The sequence below is a fragment of the Numida meleagris genome, chromosome 5, assembly GCF_002078875.1.
Source record: "Numida meleagris isolate 19003 breed g44 Domestic line chromosome 5, NumMel1.0, whole genome shotgun sequence".
Lineage (NCBI taxonomy): Eukaryota > Metazoa > Chordata > Aves > Galliformes > Numididae > Numida > Numida meleagris.
Window position 1 is genome coordinate 13074955 of NC_034413.1, and position 12726 is coordinate 13087680.

At 47.1% G+C, this 12726-nt stretch overlaps 1 protein-coding gene across 4 annotated transcripts in view; it reads right to left on the reverse strand.

Moving 5' to 3' along the window:
• C5H10orf76 (chromosome 5 C10orf76 homolog) overlaps positions 1-12726 on the reverse strand; it is a 108676-nt gene that overhangs the window by 19728 nt on the left and 76222 nt on the right. For 3 of the 4 annotated variants that reach the window (XM_021400553.1, XM_021400551.1, XM_021400554.1), the window contains exon 24: positions 8221-8299. In XM_021400553.1, coding sequence (XP_021256228.1) covers positions 8221-8299 — 79 coding nt within the window. Of the gene's footprint in view, positions 1-8220; positions 8300-10397; positions 10474-12726 lie in introns of those variants that run through there. The other variant, XM_021400555.1, reaches the window with a different exon arrangement.

Consider the following 12726-nt stretch of genomic DNA (forward strand, 5'->3'; position numbering starts at 1 on the left):
TCAGGAGCATTAGTTACTGGCGCAAAAAAAATTCCAGAAAGAAAGCCTGGAAATAAAAAAAAAAAGGGGGGAAAGACTGGTACCTTCATTGCAGCAAGAACAATGGTTTGGTTACCTCGAGTATTTTCATGTCCCAGATGCTGCTAAGGAAACAAATACAACCAGCATGGAGCTGACAGCACTGCCCAAAGAAACAGATTCTTACAGCAGCACCATGATATTACTTCTGGCTTTTCACTGTTAAATGCACTCACAGGGCTCTGAGACATCTCACAACACAGGCAGAATGGCTCATTTTGGTCTGCAAAAGATTATGCAGATGTTCCCAAACCCCCCCCCAAAAGAGCCAGCTAACCAAATCACACCAGCAGCCTGACCTGCTCCCACATGCTAAATCACATTACCAGAAATACATCACGTCCTTTGCTGACATCAGATGTCACTGCACAGAGCATCCACCATCTCTGAGCCTTAAGCTCAGATTTTCCTTGGTGGGTTCTTCATGCAGCTAGGCTTAGACGCAAAGTTTCCAAGTGGGAGGTTAGAGAAGGGCAGGGGCTACTGGAAACAACGCTCTTAGATGTCATTCTGCAAGAAACTATCCTGTACTCCAAATGTTAAGGATGTAACAGGAGAATTTCCACACTTCTACTGCCAGAGGTCGTCCTAACTAAGCCCTGCTTTCACACAAGATAAAAGCTTCCTACATTACAGCTAACACTGATGCAACTGTGACAACAGTTAACGTTAATGTAAGTGGTGATTGCTGCTGAGTTGCATCAGCTTACTCCAGAAATCCTTGTAATTTTCAGACAATAGTCCAGTCTGCTTCATCAGCTTCTTGTCCGAGTGGCTGCAAAATACACTCCTTTTAGCAGTTCTTGCTGTCATGCAATAGATGGAGACCTTAGACCCATGGGTTGGAAAAAGTGAAAGAGGAATTCCTATGAATAACTGCTCTGGTGAAAGCAAGCACAAGGCTAAGAATTAATATCCTCCCACAGGCCTGCTCTCATGCCAGCTAAGAGGCAGATGCTGCTGCTGAAACAGCATGTGCTGCTAGCAATACTTAGCTCCCCAGGAGCTTATTTGTGCCTTAACTTAGCCATGGGGGAATCCAAGCGCCCTGTGACTAAGGCAGCGGAATTGATTTATAGCCCCTGGCAGATGCAGAACCATCTTTCCCTGCTCCATCTCCGGACATCCATCCTTACTCTCTTGTCGTCTTTGAATGACGTATCTCAGCTCCTCGAGCAATCCCACAGCTTGCCTCACATCTTCCATGAAGATTGGAAGAGTGACACACATCAGAGACGCCTCTTTCTCCCCTATTAAAAGATTTGCCTCTCAGAATCCTACTGCAGACAAGGAGTCTGAACTTACCATCTTCACATTCAAATGCCAAGTGTTAGAGAGCCAAGGGAACAAATCTTCCAGCTGAGCGATCTCTGTTCAGGTGCAGCACCATTTGGCTCAGCAGCATTTACTCTCCTGCTCTGGGAGGCACGGAGACTGCAAAGCTCTATTTGCTTCCCACTTAGAAATCATAGCAATGACCCAATTTGTCACTTTAGGGAAACAGCTGCAGCTCCAGCTAGACGATCCAGAGGAAGAAGGCAGAAAAACATCATCTGTTACAGCAGGATACTACCAGAGAGAGGGGATGCTGTCAGCCTCTGAAGGCAGGGGTTTATCCTAAAGAAGCCCCAGAGTGAGTGTGGCTGGCAGTCACTGCAAAGCCTGTCCCCTTTTGGAAGAGGGCAGTTTGACTCCAGGAAAGGCCAGAGGGTGCTGAGGCTGTAACTGGCACAGCCGGCTGCAGCCTGCCTCTGTTAGGGCTCTCAAGCAGAGGGGTGACTGAGTGGAAGGAAGCTTAGGGTGGAGCCTGGGACTGGAGTAACAAAGTACAGCGCTACAAATCCAGCTTTGTGGGGAACAATGAAAGAGAAGTTTGCATGGTAACTTATGCATTATGCACCTGGCAACAGCCAGTGCCTATTGTTCCTGATTTCACAAGGGATTAAAAACTCTCCTCAATCTGAAGTTTTACAAAATGCAAATTGAACTGCGCATTCTCGCAAGCCGGCCGTTGACAGCTCCTCCTTTAATCGCAGATGTGGAAAGTTGTAATTTAATCTTTATAAATGCAGACTGTTTTGATCATCCTGTTGCAATCCTCCGTGGAGCTCTCCCTGCCCCACACAGGCGCTTAGCAGTGACAGCAATCCCTAACACCACCTTGCACTGAGCACAGCACATCGTGAAAGCTGCCTGCCTCCCCCTGGGCTGCCCTTCCACACAGGAAGAGATGGGCTCAAGGTTTGCTCTGGGCAGCACAGGAGCATCCAGGAAGCAATTCACACGGTAGCCTGCAGCCCCATCCTCTAGCTAACCAAGCCAGGCAAAGGGGCTGTGGGTAAGTATCTATAAAAGCAACCTAGCAGACATGTAGGACTGCTTGAAGAGCTGCTCGGGAAGAACAAGCCTCCAGCACACAGTGGTCACTTGGCTACAACAGCTTCCAGGCCCTTATCAGTCCCAGTGCTTCTAACGAAAGGCAGGCAAGGATGTGAAAACAGCCATGAGAATTGAAGGAGAGTCATGCTTCAAAGTTCAATGGGCATATTTTGTTACCAGTTTGTACTCTGATGCGGTCCCTAATCTGCCCAAGAGGACAGCTCAAAAATCACAGGAAGCAAGACAAGCTGTAGCATTTGCACTGCACGGAGGGCAGAAACACAGCTCTGGGAGCAGCCGAGGCGAGGCAGGGTCACGCTGCCCCTGCCACAGGTGCAGTCAGGATGCTGGAGCAGCCTATGTGAGCCCGCAGAAGGGAATTGGAGGACTTCTCCCATTTCTTGGTTCAGATTTCTGAGCCTGAATTAGGAATATGGTTACATCTCTCCAACAGAAGGTGGTTTTTTTTGTTTGTTTTTAAATAAAGCCCTTCTTTTGTCCCTCTTACAACCTACCACACTTGTCCCCTCCACTCCAATGATGCACACTTTATTGTGTTCTGCATGTTAATAAAAGGCACTGCACAGCGGAGTCACTGCTCCAAGGCTCACCTCCAGCTTCAAATCTTGTAGCGAAGCTGATCAGTCCTTGAAGCCTCTTCAGGGCCATTCAGTCTGGCACTCTGCATAAAACAACCTAAGGCATTAGCAAATTGTGGGGATATTTCCCTGGTAAACCAAAGGGAGAGATACCCGAAGCGAAGAGCCCTCATCAGCCAGGCAAGCAGGTGATTTGCCAATGCCAGAAGAAATCCTACACAGAACCCTTCAAAAATAGCTGTGATTCAAATTTTACCTGGTACAGCTGAGAGCTTTCTATTTGAACAACAAAATCTGCTCCAAGCCATTGATCATAAGAAGGTGTCTGTAACAAGACCATGAAACCTAGTGCCTCTGCCTAATTGGCAAAGATGTGAAGACCTTAAATTAAGGTTTTGCCTTGGTGACCCTTCAGCTGGAGTTTCACATAAGCTTCATACTTTCTACCCCAAAGCTCACTGCATTTCAGAACTGAAGTAGTATTATGTCCAAATCATTTTGAAGTATTTCTGGACCCCTCGCAACGCGTTGTATTAATGTAAGAGATTAGGAGGAATTACTGTAGTAGTACTTTGCACTGACGGTACTCAGCATTTTAAAAACATCAAGCACACACATGCCAAAAGGTTTTAACTCTTAGCCCCACTGCCAGCAGCGCTAAGAAAGAACAAAGCATTTTGTATTGGGTAGTGCTTTTACTGCTAGTTATGGAAAACAGAACAAGTTGAATAAACCATGACGTCAATAGCTCTGAGTGAGAATACCTTGGGGCATCTAAAACCAATTGTGCTGTTTTGTGGCTTTCTGTGCAAGGCACTGACGTGGCAGAGGCTGCCTGAGCTGCGCTTTGGATCAGTGCCTTGCAGCCCCACCTGGGAACTAAAGGCCATGTGGACTGGGGGGCTGGGAGAGGGGAGAGGGCAGAGAGACCATCCAACACTGGAGTACGACCTCAAAAACAAAACGCCTCTTTCCTTGAGATTGTCTAATCAAACCAGATTGCAGCTACCCGAGTTATAAAGGTATTACAGCACGGAATGACCCGAGCATTATACTCATTTGTCACAATTTTAAAACCAATACAGCCGTTCTGTTTTTCCATCACAATCTGTTCTGGCTCCCAGCACTTTCCATCTGCAGTTACCACATGAATATACACAGTACAGGTGTTCACAACAGCCTTTCACACTGAACTTGCTGTCACCTCCAACCCTGAGGTACCTCGTGCCCCTGCTGCGGCTGTGAAGAGAGAGGAGTTTCATTTAGAAAAAGCACAGACATGTTTCTGACTAGCAAACATCAGCAGTCCTAATACCTGCCCTCTCAAACACGGGACCCTTATAGTGGAAATCACAGTAAGAGCAATTGCCAAAAAGAAAATGAGACCTCTGTGAGCAATTTCACTACCTCATTCTCCAGCAAATTGGCACAAGCCTTGCTTGGCATGCAAAGGCACCACAAGATATTCCTGCTCTGAGAAGACTTGACCAAAAAATAAAATGAAGTAGCACTGGGTCTCTTTCACTTCAGCCTCTCTAGAATAACTGTGTTACGCGTCCAGAAAAGGCTGATGTGAGACCCCATTCAGACCCTTTGTGTCCTGTGTCCTCAGCCTGTTTGTCTGCACTTGATCTTCCGGAGCAATTCTTTCTTGTGTTGCTGTTCTCTCACCACCTTGACCTGCTTTTCTGCAACTGCTTCTGCTGGAAAACATTAGGAGCTTTTCAAATCGGATGCAGCATGGAGAAACTCTACCGCCTTTCACATACTAAGTACAAGGCAGCCCTGTCCGTCTGGAGCGCACAGATAAGCCTGTGAGTTCACTGCACAGAGGGTTACTCTGCCCTTTGACTTGAGAAGGGACCCAAATGTCTTTGAAGACCTGGAAATAATTTACACTGACTACATAGGATTGACCGTAACTGCCAGGCTTTTTGGCTGTGCAGCATCCTAGCATCCTTCACCTCCTTTAAGGAGAAGCAGGCAGGAGCCAGAAGTGCTGAGGGAGAATGCCGCACAAACGAGAAATTAACACTGGAGTCAGGTTTAACAAATTAGCAAGCAAATGGAAGAGGATGATCACTTTGCTTTGGCAGTCAGTCTGCAGAGTGGCACTACTAGCATGACTGACATACTGCTTATAGCTAGAGGTGGCTCATCACCAAAACCCTGGCATGGGCTCACTCCTTGGAATCTCTTACCAGTATTTCCAATGCGACTGCTGAATAAAGCACAAACCAGCCAGCAAAGCAGTGCCATGAGGGTTTGCAAATCTACTCGTCTAGAGCACAGACCAGTGTGCTCAAACCATGATTCCTGGAGATCTACAAGACTGAAAACGTACAGCAGTAGGGACTTAATAGCAATCAATCCTTAGAAAAGCCTCATACCAATCTTCTTCAAGGGTCTATGAATCCCCTCAGCATGTAATGATGTTAACATTAATGCTTACAAATAAAAAAGGAGAAAGCACTTAAGTGACAGACTGAGAACAGTAATAAATGGGCACTAGTGATTAACAAGGTAATAAAACCTTCAATAGGATTAGGAAAAAAACGAGATAGAACAAAACCTCTTTCAGCTGATTACTTAGCTACTTTTAAGGACATTAAAAATAAAATAAAATTAAGAAGTTAATCTAGCACATGAACAGGGCGCCAGAACAGTCAAGGAACAGCACAGCGAGTTTCATACAGGTTCAAGCACAAGTCTGCAAGCTGTGTAGCTTCCAGTTCACTGGAAGCAACTCAGAGCACCTGGACAATCCCCCTCAGACAGAGGTATGCCAAAGCCATGCCTGCCTGATTAATAGAAGATGCTCAGATACCACAGAGGAGTAGGAGCAGCCATGTGAAAATCTGCCAAAGATTAGCTCCTGGGAAGGAAAACTTCATTAAAACAAGAGTTTGGCCCTTATAATTGTAAAAACAAGTGTTCTCAGGGAAAGAAGTGTCAATCTCCTGAAACTACTCAAATAACAGAGAAAACCAGCAGTCCCAAATGTAGTATCTGCATGTGGATACACAAGTTAATGGTGACATTTAAAATGTAATTATTAAATGTTTCTGTGCTGTATACTTCAGAAAACAGGACTGGAAAGAAGGATCAATTTTGTGTAGGAAATATTTATGCAGAGAAGAGGGGAGGAGAATTAAGCGAATACAGAGGTACAGCTGGAAGGAAAAAAAAGAGACCGCAGTGGCCAAGAAGCGAGCTTGATGCCCCCACCCCAAGCTGGACCACTAACACTTCTCAAAAAAACAAACTCATTTGTCTCACAACAAGCCAGGCTCCGGCCTTGACCTCTGCCCATCTACCAACACCTACCATGTTCTCAGCATATGGGATGGCGACTGACGGAAGGGAAACCACGCTCCAAAGCACAGACCTGAGCTCACTGCCTCATGAGAAGTAGAGGTGAGTCCTCCCCTCCTGCTTCTTGTGCAGCAAATTGCAGAGAGCTGACTAAACACCCTCACTGAGACCACACAGCCCCTCTACAGTGACATCTCCGTTATTCCTCTGCAGTTCACCGGGGCCTATTACAGTTTTGCTTTGTTTGATGTTCTCCCTACGTTGAGAGAAACTACGAAGGGAGAGAAAAGAAGAAGAGAAATATGTCTTTCAACTTCCTAATCATCTTCCTCAAAATGCTCCGTGCATCAGCACAGATTTCATTATCTGCCTGCTGCTACAGATTTTATTTAAAGAGTAACACAGGGAAGAAAGGATTTAACTTGACCTCCCTGAACTGCTGGAGGATGAAAACTATGCAGAGCTGACAGTGAAAAGCTCGTTTCCTTTCTCAGTCTAACCTAAACAGTATGCAAAATTCCCTTCCATCTGAGCCTCCTTTTAAATTGGGCTATCAAAGGCTTTTCTTTTTTTAGAGGCCTGAGTTGATGCAATCAGTAGATCATCAGTGAACAAGGATTTATAACACAAGCCTTCACAAAGCATAGCTGGGGGTACAGTGACTAAAAAGGGCAGAACAATACAGAAAAATTGAGTAAATTAAAACCAATGTTCTTCTAGCCAGCTATATTAAGAAGAGAATAAAAAGCAGTAGGGTCCATTCTTTTTTTTTCCCCACTGCATTAGCGCAGCATTCATTGTGAGACTTCGGGGTGTAATATACTACAGATCTATTGGGATAATAAATGGAAAGGTTAGCGGGAGGCATAGGAGGATATCATCAAGTAACGATGAAAAGTATTCTGGACAGGGGGTGGGGAAAGAGAAGGAAAAAAGGAGTTGTAGAGCAAGATGTGGTCAGGACCTTTAACAAACACAAGCACAGGACCCCACATTAGTGGAAGCAGCAATCCAGGATGACTCAAGTGAGGTCTGCTCTGGACTGCGTACACAGCTTCTGCTCCAGGAGGTGCCGAGCTCCCGACACAGCTGTCTCTGGCTGGTTCCCCCCAGTTTTATGGCAGCTCTTTTCATTTTGTCTACCGCAAGCTCCTACAGTCATTCACTTCTTCAAGAGTGATTAACATATAATCCAAATACGTTATTTTGGGAAATAGGCCATCTCTTCCCTTTGTGAGACCCTGCACAGCAGCCTGTTTTCAAGAAACCACATTTACACATTTATGCACTACAAGCAGGACATGAAGAGAGGAAAGCAGGTCAAATTAAGGAAGGGAAACCTAACCTTACCACCTTTTTTTTTTTTTTTTTTTAATTTAATCCCTTTTTTTCCCCCCCCCCCCCCCCAATCCATCTAAAGCAACTGTTCAGGACATGGAATTCAATTACCCTAGAAAATTTCCACCACCTGTTGCCTAAGTTCTAAGTGCCCAGTATCACAGCAGATATCCAACACCTCTCCAACAAGCAAGTTCACTGCAAAAGCTTCCCGTCCCTTTTCTACACACGGGGATTCTCAGTCTCTAACCACACTTGCTGACAAAGTGGCTTATTTTTATCATTCTTACCCTTTCTTCTGCATTTACAGGACCAAGATGCCTGCACGCAATAGTAAATTTGGCTAAGGCCTTTTTTGTCCTCCTCTCACCCAGATCTGAACCAGGAACAAGAAAGCCCCACCTTTGCCCTCATACTGCTGCAACATCATCAGTCGCAGTGAGCCCAGGGCACTCCACAATACCTGTATTTCAGAGAGCAGAATGAAGAGATGGTCACAAGCCTGGCTTACCTGATCCTCAGAGAGCTGTGATATGTGATTCACTGCAGCGTAAGACTCTATCTTCGGGTTGAAGTGGTTGATGATGGCTCTGAAACAAAGAAGGGAAATTTTCACAGGTCTCCGGAACAGCTCAGGGATGCAGCACAAACTCCCTGCCAGCCTGAGTCAGTGCACATACAGCTCTTCTTGGAGAGCTTCTCCCTCAGTGCACTCCACTATTTGCTCTGCTGCAGGCTGAGAGCCCTATGCTGATCGAGTCACACGCTCACTGGAAAATGCAAACAGAGGCACTACCTTACATGTGGGTCCATTTGTCCCAGAAGGTTCAAGACTGCGTCTGTGGCAATGGCAGAAGGAGTCACTGCCCTGCTGGGAACAGGCTGCAAACTGCTCAGTTCCAGCATGGACAGCAACCCTGGAGAGCGCTGCCCCATCCTGCTTAGGAACTGTACCACCTGATCCTGTCCAAAATCAGCACTGCCTGACATTCTGCTTTATGTAACTTCATTGCTGGATAAGCCGAAGCTAGTGGCTTTTTGTGGTAGATGTCCACCCTGGTTTGAAGTAGTCAGCTCTTCCCTGTGGTCATCCATCATTGCAGCCACTCCCCTTTAACAACCGCAATGACTTCAGTTCTCACTCTCAATTTACATCACTAGCAATAACATATGCCAGTGTCCCAAACACAGCAGCAGGCACAGCACTTCTCTGCTTTGTGTCTCTGACTGGAACAACCCCCTCTCTTCCAGGTGGATCTTCAGATAGGTGAAAAGAAAAATTGGAAAAAAAAACCCAAAAAGCTGCAGGCGGAATATTTCCTCTCCTCTGCTTTCCAGGTGCAACTGAGCAGACAAATGGCCAGACAGTAAAGGCTCCCCAGGCTGCTGTTTGCAACTGGACTGGCTCCCACTGGTGAGACCCACTGCCGAGGTTTGGCCTCATGATGGGAGCAGCCCACATCAGTGCTGGTGCAGATGTGTGCTGACAGTGCCTGGAGAACACTTGCCAGGCCAAATCACCACCACAGCAGCCATCAGAGCTTTTATTCTCATGTTCATCAGCACAAAAACTCACCACAGCTCCCTTTGTTGTACTCTAATGTGCTCCTCCTCGCTCTACCCCTGCCAGAAAGGCTTTCAGCCACTTTCTCAAGACCTCATCACAGCTAAAAGCTGGTGACTGAGTTCAGGAATGAGTGATATTCCATGGATAATCAGAACTGGTGGAAAGAAAACTGGCTTGGAAACATCCTTACCTCTTTAAGGGGATGAGAAGGAGGAGAAGAGGGGAAAAAAAAAAAAGAACCTGCAGATTCATCGCACTGTTCCTAGCCTGTGCATGGGGCAGACACCTCACCTGGTTACTCCTACCCATCCGTACATACTCAGCACAGGGGGCTCCGCAGTCTCACTCAACTCAACAGCTACATCAGCAAAGCAAACCCCGGAGGGCCCCTGCCAGGCTGCTGCATGCCCTCTCCCTCCAGAGCAGAGCAAAGAGGCAGGCAGAGACGTGCCTGGCCTCTTCCCATTGCAACCTGACAAGAGAACAGCTCCTGTGAGTCACAATCACACTCTCCATTACCCAGCCTCCTGAACGCCAGGGCTTTCAAGTTGCATGTTTCATGCTTGGCTGGAGTCATATTTACACTCCTACAGGACACACTACAAGCTACTGAAAAAAAAAAAAAAAGGAACGCAGACTTACAACAACTTAACTTCTGGCTTGACAGAAGGTTTGGCAGCTCAGTGGGGTTCAGTGCACTCATACGGTTCCAACGTTTACCAGGGAACAGATTTAGCATTCATTTGTATCCAAGTGCTGTGAAGCACTTCAGCATGGGCCGCCTGCTCACACGTCCCCGCTCGGATCTGAGCTAGTGGAGCGGCACCTGCGAGCACAGCTGGGATTCACCCAGGGAGAGCCAACCCAGCAACCAGCTGCCACCACAGTGAGAAACAACAGACATTAAAGAGGAGAAAGAATTCAAGCCTCCCTCCTCCCTTCGCTGAAGGGATAAGGACAACTCTTCAGCAACTAGAAGAAGATGAGCCGTTTAATTCGGTTCAAAGAACTCTCTCACTAGGAAGAATTCCTTCCCAACCTGACTTTGCAGAGCTGCTTCCCTGAGCCCACAGGCAGCCTGGGGAAGAGGAGCACGAAGGGTTTGTTTTGTGCGCTGCTTCTGCACAGCCAGGTTCTCACTGCCAAGCACGCACCGTGGAGGCCGGGCTCAGCATGTGGCACAGCTCCTTCTCACACCTGCAACAAGAAATTCCACTTGTACGCAGCAGTAACGGAGCCCTTCTGCATAAACTGCTCTGATCCACCCCTGCCACTCCTCCATCTCCTGAAAGTCGTGCTGTCCCCGCGGTGTACTTCTAGGCAACTGGCCTCCTGGGCTGCTGCAAACAGCTGGAATTTCACTTTGCAGAGCTGCCACTCCAGGCATGTGTTCCTGGAGACACCAGGGGAGCGCAGCTTTCAGGCACAGTCTCCCCCTTATGGACAATAGAACAGCGGCTTTGCCATCAGCACTTCGCACACCAGCGCCAAACAGCTGAGCCTTGGCACTGTTTTATTTTTACACCGTGACTGCCTTGATTGTAGGGCTATCAGCCAGCACACAGTATCTTCAGGGAAGGAAAAGGAGTGGTTAAAGCTCTTATAAGGGATTTCTGATAGGTTGTGCTACCAGATTTTTGTATCAACGATGAAAAAAAAGGAAAAGAAAGGAAACCTTTGTTTGGTATCCAGAAAACACTAGCATCTTCAACACAGCAAGGAAATGGTAAAATGTCATCTGGAAGACAAAACATCACAGTGCCCCACGGGCTCTGCTAGTGAACGCACGCACTTATTTGCACAGCCCAGCTCCTGGTGGGACTGCCTGCCATTTGTCAGGCAAACCGCAGAATGCTTTCAGGACACAGATCCCCGGGGACCAGAGAACTCAGCAGCTCCAGAGGGATGTCAGTCCAACAGCGGTGCCTCCTCTGATGGATTCGCACTTGAGCATTTACCAGCAAGAGGAGAGATCATTGCTGGATGAGGAAGGAAGTTCAGCGGGCAGAAGGGGGTAAAACAATGGCACAATAGCCCTGCCTGTGCTCTCAGAAATCACATTCTCTCATCAGTCCGTGCAGCTCCAAGGGAGCAAGCTACCTGGATGCCACAGTGCCAGAAGGCATGAAAAGATGCATACGAACCCGTATTTTTTTCAAGACACTTGCATTTATTTATGCATATATTGCATACTTCTCTCTGCATATATTTCTTTGGGAAGACGGGAACAACTGCAGGAAAAAGCTGAAGTGTTCCACCCTGATTTAGGAACCTGGGCACCAAAGAAGCATTTATTTGTATTAGCTGTATTAATCATGTTATTAGACAGTTAAAGTGGGTCCCACTGAAACTGGCGCTGTACAAACAGTGGTAGGAAGCCTCTGTCCCAGGAGAGCTGATGGTCTCAAATGCAAGAGAAGAGGGAAAGCTCAGAAAATGGGAAAAAAATGCAGTGGCAAAGAAAACACAATGGTGCTGGGTTGTGAAAGATTTTAGCTAGAGATAAACCAAGGATTGAAAAAGAAAAACCAAACCAAGGCACTGAATGAAGAAGCACAGAATCGGGGAAAAGGAGACAGAGATAGGATCAAGAAAAAGAGAGGTGAAGAGTGCAGCACAGAGGCGATCAGTGCAATATCAGCTGATCACAGGGCAACCCGTCTTCTGCAAACTGCAAAGCTCTGGCAGCCAAAGGTTTCTGCATTGGCTGCTTGAGCCAGCTACAACTGGGCAGTCTTCAGCTGACTGCTGCTGGCCTTCTGCCTCAAAAATGGATGGGCTGGAAGGTGAGATGTGGGGGAATCACCACGTAGGTCAGGCTGCCCAGGGCCACTCAATAAACAGAACGGTGCCGCCCTTTGGAAAAGCTGAGGGTGAAACATTAAGAGACAACTTCTGATGATGAGGTGTGCTGACAGCATAGGGCTCCTGTGAAAACTGATGTGGCATGCATGGAAAGAAGAGATTTAATCGATTCCGCACTTTGATTTGCCAGTAGTTGTAACAACATCCTCTAGTCCACGTGCACAGCAGAAAACTGTGTACCCTGCCCGCCCTAACCTCGCAGTCTGGATCCAGTGTGCAGAGAAAGCAAAATCACCCTGCTCAGACAGGCAGCACTCCTGCACGTTTTCTCTGACCTCCAAAATCTCCCCATCACGCTATTGCAGATGAGCTGTCTAATACCCACTCCTGCTTGACGGCAGCTACATTTCCAGAGTCCCAGAAGACCACACCGTCCTCTTGTCCTGAGAAGTGAAATTAAGCACTCGGGAGGTGCTGAAAGTAGGCTAGAGGAAGAACAGAAGAGTTGCAAAGCTCATTAAGGAGAGAGGAATGCTGAGCTATCACTCACTGCATGAACCTGGCCTTTGCACCCGCTCTGCCGGCCCAGCATGCAGAGCCTGACATAAAGCGTACGTGTACCCAAACACTTCTTGTACAACCAGG